The following is a 27,470-nucleotide window of genomic DNA, read 5'->3' as shown; positions in this document are numbered from 1 at the left end:
TGCCCCTGGATTCCTCAGCCTGGGTGAGGTTAAGGGCACAAGTGGTTTTTAATAAAATGTTACATTTTTGGATTCAAACTTTCTCACAAAGCTCTTTATATCCATTTACTCAGTACTAAACGGTGCATGATAAACCGCACACGCTCACGAAGTGCCTAACACTGCTCTCGGTGCTTAATGCCCGCGGCCACAGGCAGGCCGTCACTGCTGCAGACACCGGCAGAGGCTGCTGGGCCCCGAGCTGAGCTGAGCGGCCACAGCGCTCCAGGCACACGGAGGGTCACCAGCAGAGACGCAGATGGTGTGAGCGGCAATGCCAAGCGCCCGCCACTGAGTCACAGCGACATCCAAGCACCCTCACTGGCCAGGCCAGCAGGCTCGCTGGCAGACCCCAGTCGCTTAGTATCCTGGGGACTGAAAGTATCTGTGCAGGAGGTGTAGGCGCAGAGGGCAGAGGCCAGGGGTCTCCGTGCGGAGGGGGCATGTGCATCTTGTTCTCCCCTGGCTGACGTGGAGGTGAGTGGCCACGTGATCGCGCAGGCCAGGCACCACGCTGTCTCAGTTGCAGTCCTCAGGCTCTGGGAGGGGGATGGGGCACCAGGGAGAACAGTGGCATCTCCTGCACAAACACCCCCCCCCTCCCCGTGTGCAGCACCCGAACCAGGTGAGACTCGTGGGTCAGATGACTGGCCCTTGGATAGTCTGTGATCTGGGCCACCCGGGTATTAGATTAGACCACCGGGCCCACAGGTGCTCCCTTCACTGACCGGGGTGGGAGCCCAGGTGACTCAAAGGCAGAGCCAGGCCTGCGAACCCCGGTGATGGGGGCCACCTGCCCTCCGGGTCCAGGGCCACCCACCACGGCTCTTCATCTTGTTAGTTTCCTCAGACGGCCTTTGGGACTGGCGAGCTCTGCACTGGCAGGGACTTAGGACAAAGGCAACCTCAAGTGTGAGCTGCACCCCGCAGGCAGGAGGCCTCGAACTGGTCAGCCCCGGCAGACCTGCACCCTGAAACTCTGCCCCGGAACCACTGCTCCCCATGGGCCCAGCCCGGGATCAGGGGCAGGGCCGTGGTCTTATGCTCTGTTTCCTTAATAAATTGCTCTGGACGGAGGAAACAGTGAATCTGATTTATACCCAATTCAGACAATTAATTTGGTCATTCACAAGACATTCCTGGCATATTTACTAGGAAATCCTGGCAGATCCCACAGAGCTCCGCGGCTGTCAGGGACCCTGGAGAAAAACCTAGCCCACGCGTCTCTCTTTACAGATGCGGACCCAGGTCCATACACTGCGAGCGGGCTGCGCAGCCAGGGTCCCGTCCTGACGCTCTCCCTGCGTGGCCCCCAGGAAGGCGACTCTCACGCAGGCTTAGCTCTTTCTCCGAGAGAAGACCACCGGCTACATGGTCAAAGAAGGATACCGTGAGAGCTTATCCAGAATGCCTCCCTCTTCGCTCATTCATTCACTCACTCACTCATTCATTCATTCAATTCACCTGGGCCAAGCCTCCGATCTCTTTGACGCAGACGTAGAGCCGGAACAGGTCCAGCGGCTTCTTGCCCACGGCGGGCAGGCTGGAGACCGGGGAGCCCCTCTCCTCCATGAAGGTCAGATAGCGGTCCACCCACAGCTTCCTCTCCGGCTCGGTCCCCAGCTCGTACACCTTGGTGATCTTCTCCCCAGTGGTGGTGGAGGTGCTGGACTTCTGGGCCCAGAAGGAGCATTGGGAGGGGAGAGGTGGGCGGAGGGACAGGGAAGAAGGTTTGAAAAAGTGATGAGGTACCAGGTATAAAAAGAGTAAATTTTAAAAACTACTGCTATCACACAACAACTAGGAATGAAGGCTACTAGTTCAGGCACAAACTATACATTTCTTAATGAAGAATTTACTTTGATTTTAAATAAAGGCCCGAACCCTCCCCCGCTCCCCTTGTATACTTTAAAAAAAACCTCTTTTACTTTACTGATATAAGCGTTGAATCCCAGAAGGCAAGGTTCTAATGACAACATTGTCATTTTTTAAAATAAGAGGGTGTTAACTCACAGAACGATCACAATGAATTTAAATTTCACATGGATTTAGAGTAAGGTGACCAGATCGTCCCGCTTTTGGCGGGACAGTCCCGATTTCTAACAATTTTTCCCGTGTCCCGCGGCATTTTAAAAATGTCCCCAAAACTACATGAGCGCCACTTTCCTTGTCAAAATAAGAATGGCTAATGTGTGTCTTCATTAAAATGCTAAATCATATGGAGGAAGAGCAAACACGGGCACTTGTGGGAAATAAAGGTAGGTCACAGGTCACAGGTCACAGGTCACAGGGCGTGGGCCCCAGCTCCACAGGCTCCTGGCTGAGGCCCACACGCCTCACGTGACCAGCCGCCCCCCGAAGGTGCTTGAACTTCTCTGCCGTGGCGAAGGGCGGTTAATGCCTTAGGTAGCCAGGCCTTAATCACACACACGTGCTAGTTCCTATCCCGGCAAACCTACAGGTAAACACTTGCCTACTTTTATCCACATGTGCTTAATGCCCACGTGGTTCAGCCAATGCTCTAATTCTCAGACCATAATTGAGAATTTCTAACTATACTTGATACGGAAATGTTGAAAGCTGCCGTTTCTGCACACCAGAAGCCGCCATCTGACCCCTGACCTGGGGAACAGCCCAACAGTTCCCTGCATGTCTCCATATTTGTAATATTCCCTTCCTTTTATGTCTCTATATCTGTAACATTAGTCCCTTCCCTTTATGTCTGTATTTGTAACAATATTCATGTACTTGTAGTATTTGCAACTCTGGGGGTTGTACAAAATCACTTCTAACTTCCCTATAAAGATCTCTTTGGAATAGTAACGGACTTCATTTATTCCTGTTCACTAGGTTGTCATTTGCAACAAAGAGTCATTGTTTAGGTGATCTGACTCTTCTGCATGACACATAGCCTAACGTAATCTCACACACATCCTAACCTGTGGGGTGGAGTAACATGACCGCCACTGAGGTTTGAGGTGACCTTGCTAAGCAACATGGCCCCCAATAAGAGGAGGACCTGAGCAAGGATGTTGGAGAAGGAAACCTTTAACAGGCTGTTTTCACTGAAATTGTAAGCCTCCAGCTTTAGAATTATCGAGGCACAAAATCTTTACATCAAATATGCAGAAGAGGGTGCCAGAATCGATGTAAATAAAAAAAATGTGAGTGGCAGGAAAACAGTGATCTTTTAGAATTTGCATCGATGCTGAAGCTAAACAGCCAGCCACTTAAAATCACTTTAGAGAAGTGCTGAAAACTGGACGCACACGTCCCTGGTCTGTCTGCAAGCCCTTGTACACACTACGCTGTGGAGCACATGCGCTGGACACTGTGTCTTTAAACGGTATTCCTGCTCTTCTAGCCAAGGAGTGTTTGGCCAGGAACACGCTCTGATGTTTGATGCGCTTTCTCTCTATGGCACCCGGGAGCTGTCACCAACGGGGCAGGTGTCGGGAGGGTTCGAAATCCTACTGTCCAAGTCTTTTGATTTTTGGGAAATACTCTAAAAACTCGGATCCAGTGGTTTAAAATAAAAGATAATTTGAAATAAGGACACGAGGAAAAGCATTCTCACCTAAAACCAATTAACATAGAACCAACCTCCCTCTTGCACTTCATCAGATTCGATTCAGGGAAAGAGAAATAAAAGCCATCTTTTGATATGAAAGTAGCTCTGCACACCCCGGATCTAAGACTGAACTGCCGTTCTGGCTGCTCCTCTGCCCGGGAGAAGCCACTCAGGACCCGGGCAGTGACAGAAGTGGGTCATCCTGACCAGAGACAGGCCTGAAGTAGATTGACGATGCATATTTTAACTGTCCTTACATTGCTAAGTAAACTTGTTTCATGCCTGCATATCTCAATTTGTTCTCTTAAAATTAGAAAAATGTACTGAAGAGAGTAATTCTTAATCATTTTATTTTTATTTTTCATAGTTTTTAAAGCTTCAGAAAAACATTTTCATGGTGCCATGACGCATCTGAATGAAAAGCTAGCCCGAGCCAGGTTGGCTCAGTGGATAGAGTGTCGGCCTGTGAACTGAACGAAGGGTCCTGGCTTTGATTCCAGTCAAGGGGATGTACCTCGTGGCAGGCTCCTCGCTGGCCAGGGCGCTGGTGGGGGCGTGTGCAGGAGGCAACCAATCAGCCTGTTCTCTCACATCGATGTTTCTCTCTGTCTCTCCCCCTCTTAAAAGCAACAGGAAAATATTGTTAGGTGAGGATTAAAAAACTAGTGGGCAGGCCAGGTGCCAGGATGACCCCGGGGCTGCCCTCACTGCAGCTCTGTCTGCCCTTGGCAGCGCCTGGTGACACCCTGTGCACGGAGCACCGTCTGCCTCTCCTCTCCCGACTGGACACGAAGGTCCACAGGAGGGTCTGCTGACCCGGAGGCACCGCTGGGACCGGACGGGAGGGCACGGGGCACAGCTCTGAGTGGAGACTCACGTGGTAAGAAAGATCTAGAAAGTCTGGCACCATCTGGATAAGAATCAACAGCTGATTAAAACATCCCCAAAGCGGGTTTTGTGAGCCAGGTGCTCCGGGAATTGGCCACTACCTAGTAAGACTGGAAGCTGAGCGGGGACCGTGCCCACGCCCAGCATCCCCTCTGCGGCCTCGGGCTCTGCTTCCAGAGCGAGAGTTTGGGTGTCCGGACAGAGAGAAAGGACAGAGAAACAAGCCTCAGCAAAGAGGACAGACTTCACCCCGAGGCCCGCAGACCCGTCTGCTCAGACGCCGGATGTGGCCTGGCTTTTGGTCTCACTCTGTCAAAGCACAGACATCTTTACCTTTCCGTCTGTGCAGGGCCTGCTACCAGACAGACTCGGCAGGGCCCTGGTGAGAGCAACGCCAGGCACAGCCACGTCTCCCGGACAGAGCCGAACGTCCTAACCGCACACGCAGCGTGACCTTCTGCTGGGTCCTTCGTTTCAAGCTCCTCGGTCTTTCCTGGAGGAGCGCCTCCCTCAGGAAGGGGCTTCCTCCCCACAGTGGTCACCTAACAACCCTCCCCCCCACCCTCACCCCAACTGCAGCCTCTCCTCATCTCCGAGCCCGAGCCAGGAGCGGCTTGTGAATTCTCAAAGTGGTGATGGCACAGGAAGAGATAATGTACATGAAATATTTAGGAGAAAGAGGAAAGTGATATGCAATTTTAAGCACGATGCATTATAATTGGAAAACTAGGTTAACATTAGTTTGCTTTGTTTCTTATGTTCATGTAGAAAGTGAACGTACGGAACTTTTAAGTTAAGAATACAATAAACACCTCAACCCTTCTTTATAGTTCAGAAATCAACAAGGTGGGATTTTTAAATATAGTCTATCAGTAGTCTTTGTTTTTAATCAATTATTGGTCTTAGCTATTTATTATCTTAAGGTTTTAAAGGTTTTCAGTCTCTAAAAATTTTCCCTCTGAACCAACATGCAAATGATTTGGGAAAGTTTTAATTTGAATTCTACCTGTTAACTTGAGAGTGTTACTGAGTCAAAAATACTTTTCTTATGATTAAAACAAACAAACAAAGCCCAGGGTCGATGATGGGGAAACACCCTCCATGTGGGCTGCCTTCTGAGACTCAAAGCCAGTACCGTAGGCATTGGCACGAAGGAGCGCACCTCCCGCCCTTCGGCCCTGTCCAGCAGCCCCCCCCCCCCCCCCCGTTCCCCTCCCCCGCCCCATTTCTCCTTCATCTTGGTTGTCTACAGAGAAGGTCACAGCAAACATCCACCCCTCCCTCCTCTGCAAAGGGAACGCTGGTTAGCCGGAGCTCCGGTGAATTCCACAAGCATCTGCTGAACCAACTCTCCAACCCCCGCCCGCCCGTCCGCGTGAAGCAGCGAGTGGCCAGGAGCAGAGCCTCCTGTGGGCGCTGACCAGGCGGCCAGGCCCAGGGAGCCTCTCCCGCTCTGGACTGAGCTGTGCTCTCCAACCCAGCCGCTTACAAAAACCAGCGGGTTAATCAAGCCTTCCTGGCGAGTGATTGCAAGTTGAGGTTTTTAAAAAAAGATCTTTTGAGTCCTTATATGAATGTAAAATAAAGGTTACCACAGTGCCATTCTTCCTTTTTTAATGGCACAGAATTAATTTCTTTAGAAGGAAAAAGACTCAATGGGCACGAGACCATAAAGGCTAAAAATCCCCTTACATATACGTTATCACTTTTGTTTTTTGTGTATCCATGGAACCAACACCTAGTTTCAGGACTATCAGCAGTCTGTGCAGGTCTAAGTTGTCATCTCAGCGAGTCTAGTGCAGGCACAGCAGTCAGCTAAGAGGCGGCCCAAGGTCCGTGCAGAGCACTCGGACCGCTTCCCTGCTGGGGCCCTGGGGCGGGACCGGGCTGACATAAGCCATGCCCGAGCTAAAGCTTCTATTCTCAGGCAGGCAGTTTTGAAGTAAGGTGTTTCAGATATAACAAACTTGCCATGGACTCCACGGCTGCTCGCAGTTCCCACGCAGAGGAGAAACTCACTTTAACCGCGCTGAGTGCGCGGTATTGGATCGGTCACCGTGGGGAGGCGCTTGGCCCCTAACACAACCTTGATCAAATGCTATGATGCACATCAGCTTTGCTCATTTGTTACTAATACAATTATAAAGAACCCCCTTTTACGGATACATTATTGAAGAAAAAGTCTTATAAAACAAGCAAATAAGCAAGCATTAAAATAGAATTACTTAATTATCTAAAAACCCCGAAAAAAAACAAAACACAAAAAACAAAAAAGCAGAGCCACTTACAGGGCTTGATGGAGTCTTGGGCCAGCCCGGGCTGCTAATGCTATCGCTCTCATCTCCATGAAATGAGGAGATGCTAGCAGAGCTGGGGGACATTGGGGAGGGGACTGGCAGGTTGCCGGGGGTGGGGGGCTGAGAAATACCCTGAGAGCTGTAGCTATCCTGTGGTAGAGGAATAAAAAAAAGAAAAGGAAAAAAAAAGACAAAGGTAGGGCAAACTTTATTTAAAACAACAAAAAGTACATCCAGTTTAACAGACGAACTTTCATATTTACATAGAGACGCACACACGGACACACAGACACACACATAGACGGTATTAAAACAACATTCTTCATTAGTACAATTCGGTGAGTTTGCGGATGCTGGATACGGCCATAAGCCCCCATGCTCACTTCACGCTCACATGGAATGTTAAGCATGGGTTACCCCGTATGAAAGAAAGAAAGGAAAGAAAAGCTGTTCACCTTATTTATCAAATAAGGCAGGAAAGCAAAATATTAAACATGTTGCTGTTGCTGAGGCGGCCACAACAGGAAGCTATAAACTGAAGGCAGAGAAAATGGCTGCAAGAATCAAAACCAGGCAAGGTCTTCCTCTCCCCACCCCAGAGCACTTCTCTTGGGAGCCCTGTCCCGCCGCCCCCGCCCCAGCCGTGATTAATGCCGCAGAACTAGTAACTTTCAGATCCACGCCCTGACGGGTGGGGGGAGAGGCTCAGACATGTGCACAGTGAAGCATGCAGAGAGCAGACGGAGCAGTGTGGCAGCACCAGCGACGCGGACGTGCAGGTTAGCAGGCAGCCCCGTGCAGAGAGGGAGTACCTTCGCCTTGCTCTCGGGCTGCGGAGCGCCTTCTTCCTTCCCGTCGGCTTTGAGAGGCAGCGGCAGCTTGGACTCGCCAGGAGACATCATATCTGCAAGACCCATAGATGCTAATCGGAAACAGGAGAGAGAGTTTAGGATTATACGTGTGAATCCTCAGCTGGAGCGCCCGCGGACACAAGTCACTGCGTGATGCACGAGGCACCGGCCTGTCCCTTCAAGGAAGGAAAGGAAAAGGAAACCGTAACTCAGAGCAGACTGCAATTTCTGAAGTCTAAATAGCATGATATTCTGGCAATTCTTCATTTAAAAAAACAAAACAAAACAAAAAAAACAATCATTCACTCAAGATCCAAACCACCGAAAGTGAACGTACAGCAGTATTATTTAATAAGGCCAGTCTTTAAGCTGCTCATCAGGTGTTGAAAGTAAATGCTGGTTGTGTACGTTTTTTACCTGGAGACTAGAGGATTTAGTGCTTCCTTCATTTCCTAAATTCACAGAGTCTATAAGTGCAAAATCATTTGGCATATTGTAGTGTTTCATTCGAAAAGCTTATTCATCTATTGCACGTGGCCTAGTCCATAATGGAAGACAATCGTAAGAGATGCCTTCAAAGACAATGACCAAAAGTAGTAAGTTTCGAAGGAAAGAATCTAATTATTTTGCACGGGCTGGTTTCCTCCCAGCCCGGTGCATCGCGCACATCTGGCAGGCCTGGGCAGAGCTCAGACACCAGGGCCGACACCCACACACTCCAGGTGAACCTGCTGATCCCAGGAAAACTCCTGCTCTCTTTCCTGGCTCCCAATTCAATCAAATTCATCCATGCTTCAGGATGAAAGGTAACCAATTTACACACATTTATTGTAAACAGACATTTTCCAGTGAAAAACAGAGTTTGACTTTCTCTTTGAAGGAAGCGGGGGGCCACAGTGGGAGTGAGTGTAGGTACCGGAGTGACAGCTGAGCACCTGCAGGACCCGCTGTGAGGCCATCTGCAGGTGCCCCCTCCACACACACACCCACACCCCCCCCCACACACATACATACACACCCACACACACCCCCACACACACATCCACACCCACCCACACCCACCCACACCCACACATACACACACACACGCACACACAGCACGGCTGCAGGTGCCACACACCCACACTCACTCCCCACACCCCCCCCCCCACATACACACACACACACACACACACACACACACACACCCCCCACACACACACACACACACACATGCGAGGGGTCGGAGGAGAGGGAGGTGGAGAAGAGGGAGGGCATTGTGAGCCCGATAAGCGAGCGAAGACCAGGAAACAGTGCCATTCCACAGCAAGCTAAGCCTGAAGGTTCCTGGACGGGCCCCACTCTACATCCTGCGAGCGGGGCGGCTCCAGGCGGAGTGCCCGCGGAGCGCCTGTGCCAAACGGCACAAAGAGAAGGGAAGCTGCCGCCAGGCTCCAGATTGCCCACTACAAAGCCATTACCGCACACATTCGTGTATTACTATGTTTTAGAAAATAATTAGTTTTAATTACAGCAGAGAGGGGAGAGCAGGCTCTGGCGAATTAGCTGGCACGCTCGGTGCAGCTCATTTGCTAATATCGTTAGCATCACTGCAGGTTGGCACCGGAGGTCCTGCCAAGAGAGCCCACCCTGCCACGAGCCGGCCAGCTCCCGGGGGCCTCCACGGTGCCCGCCGAGGCCGCTCCTGCTGGCTTTCCAAAGCCCACGTGCAGCCCCAGCCCGGAGTCATCATCACACACACAAATCATAATTGGGACGTTTTTCTTTCTTTTTTTCCAAATTACTTTCAATGCTTAGACTTTAAGAACTGGAACAAAAAGCTTTTTCAAGTGATGCAGCTGCAGAGAGGAATCTATTGGGATCAGCTAAAAATGCAGTTATTTTTGTGAATGTGTGAAACCTCCAAGCAGCAGCTGAGAGATTACACGGAGAGGTGGCCTCGTGGCCCCGGGAGGCCTCACCTCTGGGGTCTGGCAGGACAGGAGCTGGCAAATCTGTGCATCGAGAAAGACCCTTCAGAGAATGGAAGGGGAGGCAGGGCGAGTGTGGGAAGAGGGGTTATGTATGCGAGTCCCCGTCCTCGCCAGCTATTCGCAGAGCCCGAAGGAGCGACGGCGCGCAGTTCCCGAGGAAGGGGCCACGCGGACGGCCAGGCCCTGCTTCTCCGGTGGCTACGGCAGTCCTGCCAGCACTTGTAACGCATTATGTGAAATAGTAAAAAAAATAAAAAGCAGTAATATCCTTCTTCATGCATTAAATGTGTACATGTACACGGAAGCATGGGGAAGCGTAAGGAACTAGCTCAATATGTATTATGGCAATCAGTGATAATGACTTACACAGATTTAAAAATCAGTCTTAGGTGAATATAAGCATATATATTGATTTGAAATTCTCCAAACGTCTTCACTTAAAATAGAAAAAATATTATATATTTTAAAACGGGCATTTGGGCTACACAAATATGGAAACTGTCAAAGATTGTGTTGCTTTATTATTTTGAGGCACATAAGGACTTAGAGCAATAGTTCTGTTTAGTCCTCCTGCCTCACAGAGTACATTTTATCCCTCCAGGTCTTCTCTACGTGGCTTTTCCATCCTCTTGGCGAAATGCTTAACTTGACTTCGTAGCAGAATTCTCAGGGAATCGTGCACAAAGCCCCCTCCCCCGGGCCCCATTCCTCCCCCTTTCTGAGGAGAGACCACCACCACAGGCACGCGTTACACCAGCCCGGCCCCCTCCCCGCCCCCAGGGCAGCAGAGGACCCGGTGCGGGAGCAGAGTCTGCAGACCCCGCACGCGCTCCCCACCCCCCGGGTTCGCCAGAGAGAAGAGCCAGAATGACTTAGTCAGCGGGCAAGACCCCCGGCAGCTGTCTCCCCGGGACTCAACATATTCAAAAGCACAGAGAACACGCCGTGTGAGCAAAAGTGACTACAACGTTCACTCCTGCTCTCCCGCTTCCTCCCTCAGTCTCCCTCCAAGGCTGCACACCACTCCCAGAGGAAGCAGGGCCAAAGTGCACCCACTTCTTTCTTTTCGTGGTGAACAACACAGTGTACTCTGCAAAACGTTTTGTTCCTCGGCTTTGAAAACCAGAAGGGCGTAGTATGTGCACACTCCTGTAATATTTGTGACTGTTTTTACATGTAGCCGCTATATAAAGAACACCATTGACAACACACACAGAGTGTCTGAGGAGAGCGCACGCCTCTATCTAGCTCAGCGTGGCCTGGGCACCCCGAGGACCCCTGAGGCCGATGCCCCTCCACGTGGGCTGAGGGGTGCCCATGAGCTGGGAGGCAGGACCCACCATGTCCACCACAGCCCTCTCCCGCCCGAGCGGGCCACGGGACCGTCAGCCGGAGCAAACCCGGCATGTGAGCCAGCATCCCTCCCGGAAACCAGCCATTGCCCATGCCCACTGCCCTGCCTGGCCACGCCGGCCCACCTCTAGGAAAGCTGAGTGAGCACCTTCGGACCAAATGCTCTGCAGGAGCTCCCTGCCCTGGGCCGCCGTCCACTCCCCCGGAGCCAGCCCCACAGCCCTGCAGACATGCGGGCCCTCACCACATGCCAGCAAACGCTGAATCGTCACTATTCCTCAGATGTGCGGCATTATTACTTTCTATCAGGTAGCATTTGACTTAATAAAGCAGAAATAAAATCACATAAATGTGTAAAAAATTTTGATGAATGTTTAAATTATTAAAAATTCAATATTTCAAAATGCACAATGCAATAAAAAGTACATATACTACTAGTCCGTATGAAAGCCTGTGAGGATAAATGGCCTTTCATGGAAGAGATTACCTTTGTATGAAATAACAAATAACTGAATTATCTGAATAGTGTAAAAACCCCTCTCTGTGAATCTCCGTGAAATTGGTTATTCCTTAGGAATACATAAATCTTCCCGGGCAGGCCCCGGTGCCATCTGCTTGTTGTTGGTTATTTTTGTGGCCCTGGAGTCCAAAAAAAAAGGCAAAAATGAGGATTGCTAATAGTAGGTGAGAATTTATTGTGTAGATTCAATGCTCTGAGGTAATTTTATTTCAGCAAGCCAGACAAAACCCATAATGCCACAACCCGGAGTCCCATTACCTGGGACAGTGGGGAAGCTTCTAGCTAACAGGCTGCTCAGAGCTGTGCCCTGGTCACCGCAGACGTGAAAGCCCCACCTCAGGGGTAAAGGACGGCCTGGCCTCCCCCGCCCCCCCCCGGAAGGCCTATTCTGTTTATGTACAAACTTTCCCGTTCACCTCAGTTCCTACTGCGTCCTGTTCCGAACCGTTCAAAGGGGAGCGATCAGGGGAAGGCCCGAACACCAGGGCTGGCGCCGGCAGGATGGGCAGCAGGCAGCCCAGTGCTGTGCTCACCAGCCAGAGCAGCAGCAGGTACAGGCGGTCATGGGGGCACCTCTGGCTCCACGGCGCTCTCTGGCACACCGGGAGCACCGGGCCGACCGCCACTGCAGCCTCCTCGCTCCAGGCCGCTCCCACCCCCAGGGCGGCCCTCGCTCCCCGGGGAGAACCAAACCGGCCGGGAGCTACACGGAGTTTTCTCAGCACCCAGCTTGCGGGGGGAGCAGGGGTCCTGAAGGGTGATCCGGGCTGGAGGAGGCTGAGGACAGGGTACCTGCCCAGGCTTGGGCATTCTAGCCATTTCGAGGTCTGCTTCCCGCACCAATCAGATGGGATTTGCTGAGAAAGCCGCTGAGGCCATAAAGTGGGTTGAAAAATGGAAGCATACTGAAAATACTAGACCAGCTCTTTAACCACGTCTCTAAGTTCTCAACAATCTGCAAAGAGCACTCTCCTGTGCAGACATTTAAGGTGAGCGTCCCGAAGGAAAGGGGACCCTCTGCCTGTCGTCTCCTCTGAAGCAGGACTCTCACATCTGCCTCCGCCCATCCAGGGAGGACACAGTGCGGCCGCCGATACCCCCAGGGTGCCCCCCAAAGACCCGAGTGCGTATGGTCAGTACTCTCCAATGACACTGAACTGTGCCCACATGATGTACAGGACACGCAATCCTCACATCCTACACTGTCACGTAGACGGAGCAGGTTTCCAAGCAGCAGAGAGCGGTGTTTCCCCCACTTCTCCGGAAGGGGGGGGGGAGCGGGCCTAGGAGGGGGGCGGCCTCGGGGGAGGGGAGAATGGCGGCTTTAGGCTGGCGCCGGGGTTACCTGTGGAGCTGTTGACCATGTTGGGCGTCATGCTGTAGGCCGATGCCTGCGTGTTCATCAGCGCCGAGCTGTTGTTCATGGGCTGGCTGTAGGGAGAGCTGGAAGCCATGAGGCCACTCTGGTTCATGCCCGGGAAGCTGCCCTGCCTGTGGGGAGAGAGAGCACACGCGTCTGTATGCTGAGCGCGCACGGGCAGCGCGGGCCCCGGGGGCCACTTCTCAGGGGGCACCTGTGCGAAGGGCGGGCTGGTGTGTTTCATGTTGGCTTAAACTCATGTATTTTCTGCAGAGAGGCTGAACTCTATTGCTAAGTAGTTATTTAATGGATTGCCTAAGATTCCAAATCATATAAACTTCACAAATAAATTCTACATTTTAAGCTTGTCAAGATTTATATAGGGGTTATAGAAGCAAGAAGGGGAAAACTTGAAATAATAACAGGAATTACAAAAGCAAGTAAAATTAACTACCATTTGAAAAGAGCTGACTCTTTATGAACATTACTTAATATCCTCCCATCAAAAACCGGAAAAGAAATGCAAAACAGATGAGCAGGGTGGGAGGGTTATTTAAAAAAAAAAAAAAAATCCCTTGACCTAAAATTTCTGATCTACTGACTATCAGAGGGAGCATTTCCAAAATCCCTTCCACCCTCTTCTTTGACATTCTGAAGCCCGGGGCTGTGAGCCACACACCAGCTCCTGTATCAGAGCCACAGTGAATGCTGACACCCTTGCCCCCCGAGTTCCAGCAGCAGGAAATCCCAGGCTCCAGTCCTGAGGCCACCCTCCCCGCACACGGATTCATGAAATTATCTTTTGGTGACTTAGTTTGGTTAGTTTTGTGTCTACACTCTGAGACACATCTCTTCACTCCTGCAAAGTGCAAAGGGGCATTGTTTGATCAAAGGAGGCGAATGTCACTTCTCTAACTACAGGTGATGGGGTTGGGGGAGTGAGGGAGAGGAGGGTTTCAGCAGCGAGATGGTTTAATTTTCCCAGGGAAATTACTGCCAAGAAGATGGAGGCAATGTGGCAAAATCTTTCTTCTTCTTCTTCTGGTTTGTGGTGTTTTGTTATTTTTAAAATTAAATCTTCATTGTTCAGAATATTACAATTGTCCCCCCCCCTCCCACAGCTCCCCTCCACCTGGTTCCCACTCCACCTTCTGCCCTTACCCCACTCGCCCAATGTCCCCATCCATAGGTGTACGATTTTTGTCCAGTCTCTTCCTGCACCCTTCACACTCCTTTCCCCCTGAGAATCGTCAGTCCACTCCCTTTTTATGTCCCTGATTCTATTGATATTATATTCACCAGTTTATTCTGTTCATCAGATTTTTATTTCACTTGATTTTTAGATTCACTTGTTTGATATATATTTATTTGTTGTTCATAATTTTTATTTTTACCTTTTTCTTCTTCTTCCACTTCCACTTCTTAAATCTTTCAGCATTTCATATAATACTGGTTTGGTGGTGATGAACTCCTTTAGCTTTTTCTTATTCGTGAAACTCTTTATCTGACCTTCCATTCTGAATAACTTTGCTGGGTAATCTTGGTTGTAGGTTCTCGATATTCATCACTTTGAATATTTCTTGTTACTCCTGTCTGGCTTGCATAGTTTCTCTGAGAAATGAGCCAACAATCATATGGGTGCTTGTAGGTAATTTATTGTTTTTCTCTTGCTGCTTTTAATGTTATTTCATTGTCTTTTGCTCTTAGCATTTTAATTATGATGTGTCTTGGTGTGGTCCTCTTTGGATTCCTTTTGTTTGGGGTTCTGTGAGCTTCCTGGACTTGTAAATCTATTTCTTTCACCAGATGGGGGAAGTTTTCTCTCATTATTTCTTTAAATAGGTTTTCAGTATCTTGCTCTCTCTATTCTTCTGGCACCCCCATAATTCTGATGTTGGTACACTTGTAGTTGTCCCAGAGGTTCCTTACACTATCTTCATATTTCTGGGTTCTTTTTTCTTTTCCGGTTGGGTGTTTTTTTGCTTCTTTGTATTTCAAATCTTTGACTTGATTCTTGCGATCCGTTAGTCTGCTGTTGGATCTCTGAATGTTATTTTTTATTTCAGTCAGTGTATGCTTCATTTCTAGTTGGTCCTTTTCATATCCTCCAGGGTCTCGCTAAATTTATCAGCCTTTTCTAGAAATTTCTTGAAAAACTTTATAACTGTGGTTTTGAACTTTATATCCAGTCATTTGCTTTCCTCCATTTCTTTCTTTGTGACCTGTTTCTTTGTCTCCACATTTTGGCTGCTTCCCTGTGTTGATAGGGTGGCTTTGTGTGCTAGGTGTCCTATAGGACCCAGTGGCTCAGCCTCCCCAGTTACCTGAGGTGGACACTCTTGGTGCACCCCTTTGTGGGCTGTGTGCACAGCCTTGTTGTAGTTAAGCCTTTATTGTTGTTGGTATCACTGGGAGGAATTGACCTCCAGGCCAATTGGCTGTGAGGATCAGCTCTGTCTACGCTGGGAGAACTTCTGTGCTGGAGATACCCTTATGAGGCAAGACTTGCAAAAGCCTCATAAGGATGGGGCTCAACTTGGATGGGGCGGAGTCAAGAGCAGACAGTAATGGCTTCCCATCAGCCCTGCTCTAAGAGGCCCTGGGTCTCATTGTCCTGCGGTAATCGCTGTAAACATCTATGAGAGAAAGCTGCCCTTTAGTTTTGCCCACTGCCAGACAGTCCAGTTTTTCCCCAAATGAGTCTGGGACCCAAGAGTGTCGCTCGGCACTGGAGTTCAGAGCAGTTAGGAGCTTTTGTCTCCCTCCCGATTGAGAAAGCCAGCCTCATACTCAGTTGCCAGCCCTCTCTGTGCATGCACCTCTGAACCTCTGCCTTGTGCAACTCCTCCGAGTCTCAGTGTACTTTTCTCTTTCCTTCTAGTTGTAGAATTTCCACTCAGCCAGGCTTCCTATGGTTCTGGATGATGTCTGTTTTGTCTTTTAGTTGTAGTTTTGAAATTGTTGTGTGAGGCAGCAGTTTAGGTATTTACCTATGCCACCATCTTGGTTTCTCCTCTGTGGTGTTTACATTTTCCAGGAATTTCCACAGTTCTCCCTGTGTCAAAATCTTTAAAAGACTCCACATTGTAGTCAAGCTTTTCTTTATACGGTACCTTTAAAAAATTTGGCCATTGATATTTACTCTTAGAAGTAGAGCTAACAGGAAAGGAAAAACCTGCTTTGCCTGTCTGTTCCAAATAAACGATGATTTCCACCCCCTCCACCTCCAGTAAACCATTGTTTATTGGCTCTTAACGTATATTAATGAAAGTATTTTAAAGACATCCCTTAAAAGGTGAACATAAGTCATTAATGAAAAACAACGTACTATTCTCTTAGTGTAGCTATTTTCAGTCCGAGTGTCCAAACAGAGTGCGGGCGAAGAAGGCACTCACCAGACGCTTTCTCTATGCAAAGGAAACAGGAGCAGGCAAAACACACCTATCCAGGCAGAGATACAAGCTGAGACGAGGGAAACACTCCCTGTCAAACCCAACCCTGGACTCTGGGCTCGGGAACCACTGGGCTGCTTCCAGGGTCGATGGGAACAGAGAGGTTTTGTCCCAATTGCTGCTGCCTGATGCCATAGATCCTAATCTGCAGTGGACGCCCAAAATGCCCGGGAGGGGGTTTGTTAAACGGTGAGAAATAGCGTTTTGTGGGGATTATGCCGAAGATGGGTACTGGGCTGCGCGCTGTGGACAGGACTGCTGGGCGGTGCTCACAAACCACAGGTGCTGACCACGGGCCTGTGCTCACGGCAGCTGGTGCCCACACAGCCAGGCCCCCCTCTACCTGTCCACGTCCACGTGTGGCGTGGGGGCTGTCATTTGAACACGCAGACCTGCAGGATAGCCACACTGCGTTTACACGGGCTTTCAGGGGGATGAGATGCTAGGGCTGAAGAGCCGTCATCCCAGGACAAACCAGGTGGCTAGGCCGTGGGCTGCAGATGCACTTCCCGGAAGCGCCCTGCGTCCTCTCCTCAGCCCACACGCACCAGCAATCTTTCCCAGGTTTCCCTCAGCCTCTTTGGAGAGTTCTCAAACATCACACGCTCATCTGCCAACAAAGGCCCGGTTTGGGGAAAAGCCAGAGGCAGACACGTTTTAAAGAGAACGTTGCCAGCGGTCCACTTGGAGGCAAATACTGCTTCCCACTGGGGCCTGAATTCGGAAGCGGGAAACAGTAAGTGAAACCCATCTAAATATCTTGTTTTTTAAAGATATATTCTTATTGATTTCAGAGAGGAAGGGAGAGGTTGAGAGATAGAAACATCAATGAGAATCATGGGCTGCCTCCTGCATGCCCCTACTGGGGACTGAGCCTGCACGCCAGGCATTTGCCCTGACTGGAATCGAACCCAGGACCCTTCAGTCCACAGGCTGATGCTCTACCCACTGAGCCAAACCAGGTAGGCTAAATATCTTGTTTTTAAGTTGATTAGAATCAAATGTGAACTCAATAGGCTGCAGATGACTGTGGTGCTTTCAAGGAAGCGTGCAGGCCACATCGTCTCAGCATCACCAGCCTCGCCAGCGGTGACACCGGGAAGCGAGAGCTCTCCTGGAAATGACCGGACTCTGGCACAGCTCCTTGGAGAAGAGCAGGGACAGCAGGAGTGCAGCCACTTTCTTTACATCCAGAGGCAGACACACGGAGAGGTTTCTCTCCGAAGCGTTCTAGCACAGCCACAGGAAACGTGGCTCGAGGTTTGTTCCATGGACAGAGATGGCATCTGCTCGGAGAAGGGGCGTGACGGCGACACGGCTGCTGTCCATTGACTGTCCCCAGCGATGCGGTTTGAGCCAGGCAAGCTCGGCCTTTGGGGCCCTCCTCCACTCAGACCCGAGGGCTCCCAGACCAGGGAGTCCCAACGGGAAAATCCCCCGCCGGGTGTTCTTGGAGACAGCGCTGTCCTCGCCACCACAGCCCCACCTACACCTCCTGCCAACGCAAACCACGCCACCTGCGCCCGGCCGCTGGCGAGACAGCTTCCCCTCAGCATCCCCCGACTCTTCCTCAGTGGTCCTGGCTATCTTTAATCCACTATCCGAACAGGGAAAAGCACTCCCTCAGGCTCCAGACCACACGGCGACAGACGAGAAGCGCCCGGCGCCCCTCTCCGTGCAGCAGCCCGGCAGCCCCGGGAACAGGTGCTCGTGGCGCCGGTGGCAAAGCGGTCTTGGCACCTCTGCCCCCCGAGTTGTGCGGGGAATCCACCCCAAAGGCACTGCTTCCTGTCACCAACCAAAGGCCGGGAACAGGATGCCGTGGTCCTGGCTGTCCAGCCCTGTGAAAACACACAGCCACGTGCTATTAGAACACCATCACACCTTCCCTCGGAGACGTGCTGGAAACAGCTAGCTCCATCAGCAACACCTCCTATCGCGCTGACAGTTCCCATCATTTGTCCAAGAGGGGTGTTTAGGACAGCGGAGGGAGGGCGGGCGGGCAAGGGGCACAGCAGTCACCCAAACCACCGAGCTCACTGAGCTGCCTGGAGAGTGGCGCCAGGCCCGCTGTGGGTCAGGGTCTTGCAGGTGCTGGGAGCCCCCCGAGGAAGGCATGCGAGACCTGAGGGGCCCACCCAGGGGCCCGCGGGGGAGCCCACAGCTGGGGAGGACAGGAGGGCCACGTCACGCAATGCCGGGGTTCCATAGGTTTGGTCTGCACCCTAAGAGACTAGAAGTGTGTGAGCAGGAGAAAGGGCGAGAAAGAACGTGCATTTCAAAGGCGCCGTTTGCTCTGTGACTGGATGGGCGGACGCCGGGCGGGAAGAGGGTGCAGGGCTGATGGGTCGTGTGGCTCTGACAGTCTAGGGAGCAGGACGGTGCCGGGACCCAGGCAGGAAAGGGCTATGTGAGATCGGGAGATGACAGGACTGGGTGATGAATGACAAGAGGGCGCCACCGTGTCCCCTGGGTGGCGGTGTGCACAGAGGCTGGATCTTGGGGCGTCACGGGCTGCTGACAGGCTCGGAGACCACGCGTCTGGCTTGGGCACGGCGCCTCTGAGCTTCCAGAGGCGAGGCCGGGAGACGGATGGAAACAGCAGCCGGGAAAGTGGGTCCTTCCGTTCCCCTTTGCTGCCCTTCGGAATGCCCTCCCAGCACCGGAGTCTTTCTGGGCGATCCTCCCTGGCTGTGGACGCGCCCTCCCCTCCGGCAGCCTGTTCCCTGTCGGACAGCTGATGGGTGCGATGCCTCACCGAACCACAGCCTTCGTGGCTTTCCAGCTGAACTGGAAACCCCGGCCTCTGCGCATGCCCGCTCCTTTCCCTTCTGAGGAAGGGCGGAGGGAATGCTGTTCACACTCCGTGAGAGGCCAGCACCGCCAGCACGCTCTCCAGATGGCGGTCACTGAGCAGAACGTCTCCTGGCCCTGGATTCTGACGTGAGAAAGAGTCGCCATAAGAATCCGGGACCCTCCTTCCTCCCAGAGACTGACACGCAGGAACTGGCTCCTCAGACTGCCCACATCACCCTGACCCGACGGCTGTCCCGGGAAACAAAGACAAAGCACAGGCAGGAGTCTGCTGCGTGAGCTGTGGGGACGCCAAACTCCTGAACCCACAGCTCCAACCGCGCCCACGGGTCCTCCAGCCAAGCGCCGCGCCCCGAGAACAGCCCAGCAGGCCGTGTGCATTGCAAAGCGCAGAGGAGGACTTAACACAGAGATAAAACACGGTGTCTCTGCTGTGGACAGGAAACACACGATGCAGAGCTAAGGGGCGGGCCCCGGCCGCCAGCAGACCCGCAGAGCCCCCCCTCCCCGGTTCCAGGACGCTCGCCACGCTGCTGGCTGTGCGCAGGTCCCACTCCACGTGCTGTTAGCTCACAGCGATTTTCTGCCCCAGCGGCGGAGCCTGCGCTGACGCCTGCCATTTAAATTCATTTCACACAGCTGCCTAATGTGCTTGGCAAGGCGCAGGCAGCGAGCTGCGTGGGGCCAGACAGCACCGCCGAGGTGGGAGGACAGAGCCTATGGATTAGCAGCTGATGGGAATGCTCTTCTCCCCGCACGGCCGCCTTCCCACCGGCTCCAGCAGTGACCTTGAAGGTGCCACAGGAAGGAAAAGAGGAAAAGACAATTCCCCCAAATGGGTGTTCACCCAGTCCTTTCTCTGTTACGGCCATGTTTGTAGTATTCTCTGTTTGTTGGTCCACATTTAGGACCATGCTGACAGGATTTAGAACTCTCAATTGCAAACTTACCATTCGCTCTCGCTGTGGAAATGCATGTATCCTGAATATAAAGACTATTAAAGAGCTCGCCAGCGCGCATTCGTAACTGGTGAAAGCACATTTGCATGAGTTTAGTCCCTAAATAAAGCTAGTTGAAAGTTTCCCATTTTCACCAAAAATGTGGTATGTTTCTACAGAAACTATCTAGAGCACATGATTCTGTGTAGGATAATCTTACATTACTATACAAAAATATCGCTTTGTAAGCCACTCAGTAATAACACACTGTAAAAGCATCCCCTAACCTAAGACAGTGTCGCCTGATACTAGTTTTCTGGTAGGAAAACTAGTATTTTTTGTTGCTGTCTGTAATTCCTGTGTTGTAATTGATAATACGGCAACACCGGTTCAGGGAGGAAGCTCTGTGGAGGATTGTCTGGTTGTATTTTCCCAGGGAATCTCTGGCCAAAGGTGGCCACTGCCCTGGAGCTGAGGGTGTGCAGGAGCAGTGGGTGAGTGGCAGGAGTGACAGGAACACCGTCATGTTAACACAACACAGGTACCTGACAACACACGACAACAGGGGCAACGACACCAGAGCAGGCCATCTCATTACTTTTCCGCAGAGGAAACGTGGATTGGTCTCAGGCACGAGGGAAGAAGCCATGCCGACAGCCATGCAGACAGAGCAGGGATGGCATGCAGCTGCTACCGAGCCAGCACAGTGCTGGCAATGGAAACAGAACAGCACGAACAGGAAGAACAGAAAGACAGCCCCTCTGAGATGGATTTCTGTCGAGTCTTTCACTGTTTTGCGAGTTACTTGTGCAGCCAGATGGCACGTCATTAACAGTTTAAAATCGCCCAGGGCCCCAGCGAGTCAGGGTCTGTTGCTACCTACCCGTACTGGTCAGGCTGGTGCATCATGGGAGCCTGAGAGTTGCCATAGTTGGGGTGCTGGGAAGAAAACAGGGGGCGTCCGCCAGCCCCAGACTGGCTGGGATAAGCAGGCGACCTAATGTATGGTGGCCTAAAGCAGAACAGAAGAACAACTTCTTTGGATTTGTTCCTTCGACAGTCTGAACACCCCATCCACCTGTCTCTTCCACACACAGGTGTGGAGGGCCACAGATGTGGTGTAACACTCTACCATGCAGCTGCCTGAGTGGAACGGGGTACTTTTCTTAAAAGGCGGGGGTGGGATGGTGGAGGTGGGGGGGGGGGGGCAGGATGAAGTAGAGAACAGAGTAAGATTTTCAGATCTCATCTCGGTTCAGTTCTGAAGTACAGCTTTGACCCTGGTAAAAAATACAGTCCATTTGGAGTTCAGGCAGGCGGTGGAATGGTCTCCCGACGGCAAATAGAAGGGAAATGACAGGGACTCCTGCCTCTCTGCAGAGTGACAGGTGAACTGACTCGGAAGGGAGCAGGGCATCTCTATGGCCATCTTCTCCCAGATCGCTAGCCAAGGCTTCGCATCCAATCCAATCAAGTGCTTTCCCCTTAAATACCAGTCAAACCAGTGCTCACAGACAGGCTCATGAAAGCCTCCCCTGGATCGGCACAGGTCTGGGTTAGAGGCATACTGCTGGCGCACAGGAGTTCTAACTGTGATGTGGATGACAGAGATGGCGAGAGGGGGAGGAGAGAAGGGGGAGAGAAGGAGTGGTTTTCATTTTGATTCAAGGGAAATTTTTTATTATTTGGAGGAAACAGTAAGATTGGAGGGGTCCCTAACATTCCCAAATAGCAGCTTCAGAGGAAAAGTAACAAAGGAACACAATTACATACACACACACACACACACACACACACACAGACGTACTTGAGCAAGCTTTTATCTCCCTTGGGAAAAAAAATCAGAACCTTCTATCTTTTCTTTAAGGAACCCTATTTTCATATATATCTTTCAATTTGCTTTTTAAAAATTAATAAATTAAAATATATTTTTGATTTCAGAGAGGAAGGGAGAGGGAGAGAGACAGAAACATCAATGATAAGAATCACTGATTGGCTCCCTCATGCACGCCTCCTACTGGGGATCCAGCCTGCAACCCAGGCGTGTGCCCTGACCAGAAATCAAACCAGGACCTCATGGTTCATAGGTCGATGCTCAACCACTGAGCCACGCCAGCTGGGCTCAATTTACTTTGTTTTAAATGAATTTTAGCATAAGTTAGACATAAAACATATATACAGCTGCTTCTCTGAAAACATTCACTTTGGCCTCTGAATTTTTAAATTCAATGTTACTTTTATACGGGTCAAGTATTTACTTCAAGAATTTTAAAATCAGGATTGAAATCAAGTAATTGAGGATAAAATCCTCCTGGATCCAGTGAAACTTTCTGAAATACTATCTTTGCGTTACTAACCTCATTGTGGTTTGGACAGATGGGTATGCCCAGAAAAATAAAACGTAAGAACACGAAGGATGAATCTCACACATACACACTTAGACAAACACACACAATACACATATGTGTACAAAGTTTCTTTGCCGTGAACATTGTATGGTGAGGGGACAGACGGGGGATGTTCTTTCTCAATGATTTAGGTTTTAACCATTTACAGGCTTGAGGTTTCCTGGCAAACCTGGCTCTGCTAACGAGGACCCCAGCACGCCTCGGCCGGGGCTCTGGGGCTGCTCAGTGACATTCACGGCCATTTCAAATAACACCCCACACCGGCTGGCCCAGCACGCAGGCCCCTCCTCTGGTGCCTCAGAGAACTGGTCTGTCACTTACTCTCCTGAACTAGCCACTGCCATGTCCCGTGTGGCCCGGGGACCGTGGCGCCCAGCCCCACGCACGCGCACCCAGAACGCCGCCCCGACGGCATACCTGCTCTGTGCGGAGTTGGCAGCGGCCTGCATCACTGCGGCGGCCGCCTCCTGTGCCTTACGGTTCACGGTCGGCATCGGTGGCCCCATTCCTGGCCCGCCCTGCTGCGCCATGCCCGGAGAGCTGGGGGTCATGCTGCTCATGTTTCCAGGAAACGGTCTGTTCTGCATCCCGGCTGATGGCATTCGTCCCAGGGGCATAGCACCGCACGGCTGGCCTGGCCCTGGCCCGTGCATCTGGCTGTTGGCATTGATGCCCACACCAGGCCCCGGGCCGCTGTAGCTTGCACTGGGCACCCCACTATACGTAGGAGGTCTGGAGTAGTTACCTAAACGAAAAACAAGCAAACACAAATTAGGGCCTTTCACTTACTATCTGGACTTGTGAAACAGTCACTGCAAACTTTCCGTCCAACACCGATCAACACAGAACATTAGTCATTTGTATTAACCCTTTCCTGCCTCAAACTCGCTCTTTCTGCACATTCCAGGGCAGGAGCCGCCCAGGACAGCGAGGCATGGAGGCGAACCCAGGCTGATCATTCACTCGGTCCATGCACAGGCCGGGGGCGCCAAGGTCCCCGCCTCCCGTCCCTGCACTTCACCCCAGGCCACCGCCCCAGCCCGCTGCCGGCGTGGACTGTGGGCGCGCCCAGTTCCGATGGGGGTTCAGGACGGCGTGGACGAGGGGAGCACAGATGGCCAAGCCCAGGCTCCCAAGCACCCCAGGGGTGGCACGCGGAAGCCCTCCATGAGCCCAGCAGTCGTTTTCCTCGGGTGCAGGGAACACTCTTTGTTTGGCTTGAGCACCAGGTGCCGGGGCTGGTGTGTGGTCTCTAGAAATATATTGTAGTTTCGATCGGTGGATGTCACTCGTGCAGTGAGGTGGCAGCACTTGGGAGCAGCAAGGCCTGAGATGAGGGGCTCCGACCACCCTCACCCCATCCTGGGCACCCACTCCCACCGGGCACCGGTTCTGGGGGAGAACGCAGCTGCCATGGCCTGCCTCCACGCCAGCGGCTCTGCTTCCTCACCTCCATGCCTTTCCGTTGACTGGATGTACATACATTAACCCACTCAATACGGCACAGCTCTGCCACCACAGCAGTAAGGCTGCGGCCACACTGCGAATGAGACGCCGGCCAGGCTCTGGCTGACGGCTTCCTTCCTTTCTCTGGTAGCCACGGGGCATACAGACACGTCCACGATCCCACTGACAACTGAGGAAAACCAACAGCTGGTAGCTGAGGATTCAAGTCCAAGCAAACCAACTCTGGAACCCATGCGATTAACCAATAAAATATACCGCCTTCCAATAAATGACTTGAAATAAAATACACGTGGGAAGATGCGTGTAGAATCAAGAACTAGTGTTTCACTACTTTCTGGAAGTATTGCCCATACAACATGTGTTCTAGGCACAAAGGATACAGAGTCAAATACAACTCAATTCCTGCATTCAGGCAGCTCAGAATCACAATTTCAGACAATCTCACTGTGCACTGACTTTGTGTTTTGCTTTTGTGTGCTATTTTTCCTTTCCCTTGCTACTCCACCTCGTGCACATGCGCACACACACACAGCTGCCTTTTCATGAGGAAACTACTCTGCCTTTACAGAAATAATCCAGCTTACAGTGTTTCAAGGAAAAGTAAAAAAAAAAAAAATTCACTGCGCATCCATTTCCACAATCTTTACAAAAAGCTCTTGGGTTGCTGTTGATCACCCAGCCCACAGGACCGCACAGGTCTGTTTCCGGTCACCTCCTCCCGGAAGGGCACCTCCTGCTCCTCACCCTGGTGGGAGGCGCAGAGCCGGGCGGGCTGCCTCGTCCCCTGCAGCCCCGGCGCCCAGGCAGCCAGAACTTCCCCGAGCAGACAGGCCTCTCCCCTCCTGACCTCACACGCCCGCTCCCACAGGATGTGACCACGTCACTGATACCCAGGGCTCCTTTCTGGCTCTCACTTCATTACAAACAAGGAAACTCATTCACAGTTTGAATGCAAATGAAATTCACATTTCCACGCTACTTCTCAGGCTCGTTTCCACCCTCCCCCAGCCCGCATTTGGTGACTCATTTGGTGAGAAACTTGATGCAGTGAAAACATATGTCCTCTTTGCTTTCGAAGGAAATGCAATGACACTTCACGCGTTTCAGAAAACAGATGTGCAGACGTGGTTATGGCCGATGAGGCCCGTGGCGGTTTCATCAGGGAAGGAGGCTCCGACTTTGCTGACCTCGCTCACAGCCGGGCCTGGGTTAGCGGGCAGTGGGCTGCCCTGCTGAACACAGGAGCAGTGGCCGAGGAGCCTTCGCACCTTCCAGTCCTGTCTGCACCGGAGAGGAGCTGCGTTCGGGGCTTTGCTCATCCAACAGCTGCACTTTGTCTCAGAGCAGGAAGTAGTCACCCATGAGAGCACAGCCACTGGGCCTGCAACACGTACACACGTGTACTCGGAAAGCCGCTGGCTGTGGCACATGGCGAGTCCCATGTCAGTTCCCGTGTCCCAGGCACAGAGGCCTCTGCCCGGTGGGAGAAACCCAGGCCCCTCCTTCCCCGGAGGCTGAGGCTGTGCCGCGTGCCCACAGGAAAACGGGTCTAAGGCAGCACGGGCTCTGGAATCCGGGTTCACGTCGGTTCTGATGCTTCCCAGCGGCATCACTGGGACAAGTTACTCAATCTCAGACCTCCGTCTGGGCCGTCTGTAAGTCAGGCCGGTGATGGGCACAGGCACAAACTGATGGTCTCAGACCTCCGTCTGGGCCGTCTGTAAGTCAGGCCGGTGATGGGCAAAGGCACAAACTGATGGTCCAGGGCTCTGAATGGTAGGAGCTCTCGCCACCACCGGCTGTTATCGATAACCATTAACAGGATTTTCCCAATCTTTTAAAACTGTGTGGGAAGGAGTGGAAACTGATTCATGCCCCTGCGGGGGTGATACGCTATCTCGGCCTGCTTGATGGTGTATCCCCCCCCCCCCCCCCCCCCCCCGCGCCCCCATAAACACACACCGAATGTGAGCCCAGCAGCACCGGAGAGGCCCAGCCAGGACGAGGTGCGCTCCGGGTCCATGTTCCTCTAATAGATCAGTGATTCGCTGGCACCGGCTCTGACAGAAAGCAGATGGAGGCAGCAGGCAGCACAATGCGGCAGCAGATGCGGGGCCACCCACCTCAGCTGGACGGCCTCGCAGCCAAGACCGAGAGCCCACAGTTTTCAAGTGGGTTCGTCTTGGCACACCAGCTTCGGGAAATTGGTCACCAAGCGAATCGGGCTCCAACCCACCGGGAGCGAGGCTGGAGCAGCTGGCAGAGGAAGCAGGAGCTAGACTCCGTGCCAGCCCCATCGTTACTCAGGTCAGAGAGGTCCCACCTGACCCCAGCGCAGTTACCTTCGCTGGTTTCCACCCACAGTCCAAGCTTCCGGCTTTGGTTGTCTGTTAAATGCGTCCACTCTCACAGGAAATTCTGCTTCTCAGTTCCAATCACTCAGCAATTGCCATGAACATTAACTAAAGGCTCTGTGTTATTATTCCCTACATCCAGGAGGGCAAAAATGATGTACAAGTCACACACTAGATCATTAGCTACATATCATGATAAATATATTCGTCAATTAGAGAACTAAGCACTTATATTGCTGTTCAGTCAAAGATGTTCATCACTCTTTACATCCATCTACTACATGTTACTCTTTTGAGAGAGAGAGAGAAACATTGATTTGTTGTTCCACTTATTTATGCATTCATTGATTGCTTCTTATATGTGCCCTGACTGGGGACTGAACCCGAAACCTTGGTGCCTTGGTGTCTGAGGACAATGTTCTAACCAACTGAGCTACCCGACAAGAGCCTACATGATATGACTTTACGTTGGCTTTATGGAGTTAAGAGAGTACATGCAGTAACAGCTACAGACAGTCCTATAACCATTGGCATAGTCAAGCAGGGGGTGGGGTATTTCCATCATGGCGGAAAGTTGCCGTTTTGAGGTCAATCTCACTCCCAGCCCCAGATCTAATGCGTCTCCAGCCCTGCTTCTCCGATGTCATACAAACAGAGCCGTGCTCTGGCAGCCTTTGTGCGGCTCCTGTCACGGAGGCCTGCCTTTGAAATGCAGCCACATTGTCGCACACCAGTAGTTTGTTCCTTTTGTTACCCTCAGTGTCCCATTCTGTGGACACTTGGGTTGTTTCCAGTTTTTGGCAATTATGAATAAATCCTCTAACATTTGCATACAGGTCCTTGTTTGGACATATGTTTCATTTCTCTTGAAAAAAATAAACCCTAGGAATGAGAGTGCTGGGTCGAGTAGTCAGTGCATGTTAAAACTTATAAGAAACCCTGCCAAAACATGTCTGATATTTCTAATTGCTCTATGTCCTTGATATTGCCAATTAAAAAACCATTAGCCATTCCAATGTGTGTAGTGGATATCATTGTGGCTTTAATTTTCATTTCACTAATGACGAATGATATTGAGCATTCTTCACAGGTTACCACATTTAAGTAAGATCTTTTCTGTATGAAAACAAAAGTCTTATTTCAAAAACCTCCTTCCAGTCCTAGCCGGTTTGGCTCAGTGGCTAG

The 27,470-nt window shown here is 51.5% G+C and overlaps 1 protein-coding gene across 4 annotated transcripts in view; it reads right to left on the bottom strand.

Annotated features, from left to right (window-relative positions):
• The window catches only part of ARID1B (AT-rich interaction domain 1B), a 323,274-nt gene that overhangs the window by 20,193 nt on the left and 275,611 nt on the right, over positions 1–27,470 (bottom strand). The window contains exons 8-13 of one of the 4 annotated variants that reach the window (XM_084889694.1): positions 22,882–23,209; positions 20,940–21,068; positions 12,838–12,983; positions 7,608–7,717; positions 6,787–6,945; positions 1,504–1,713 (exon numbers count right to left, since the gene is read on the bottom strand). In XM_084889694.1, the coding sequence (XP_084745820.1) occupies positions 1,504–1,713; positions 6,787–6,945; positions 7,608–7,717; positions 12,838–12,983; positions 20,940–21,068; positions 22,882–23,209 (1,082 nt within the window). The remainder of the gene's footprint in view (positions 1–1,503; positions 1,714–6,786; positions 6,946–7,607; positions 7,718–12,837; positions 12,984–20,939; positions 21,069–22,881; positions 23,210–27,470) is intronic. The other 3 variants (XM_084889695.1, XM_084889696.1, XM_084889697.1) reach the window with 3 other exon arrangements.

Source organism: Pipistrellus hanaki (assembly GCF_964339955.1).
Source record: "Pipistrellus hanaki genome assembly, chromosome: 7".
In the NCBI taxonomy this organism is placed as follows: domain Eukaryota; kingdom Metazoa; phylum Chordata; class Mammalia; order Chiroptera; family Vespertilionidae; genus Pipistrellus; species Pipistrellus hanaki.
Note: the sequence above shows the minus strand (reverse complement) of the source record. Positions and strands in the feature narration are given on the sequence as shown.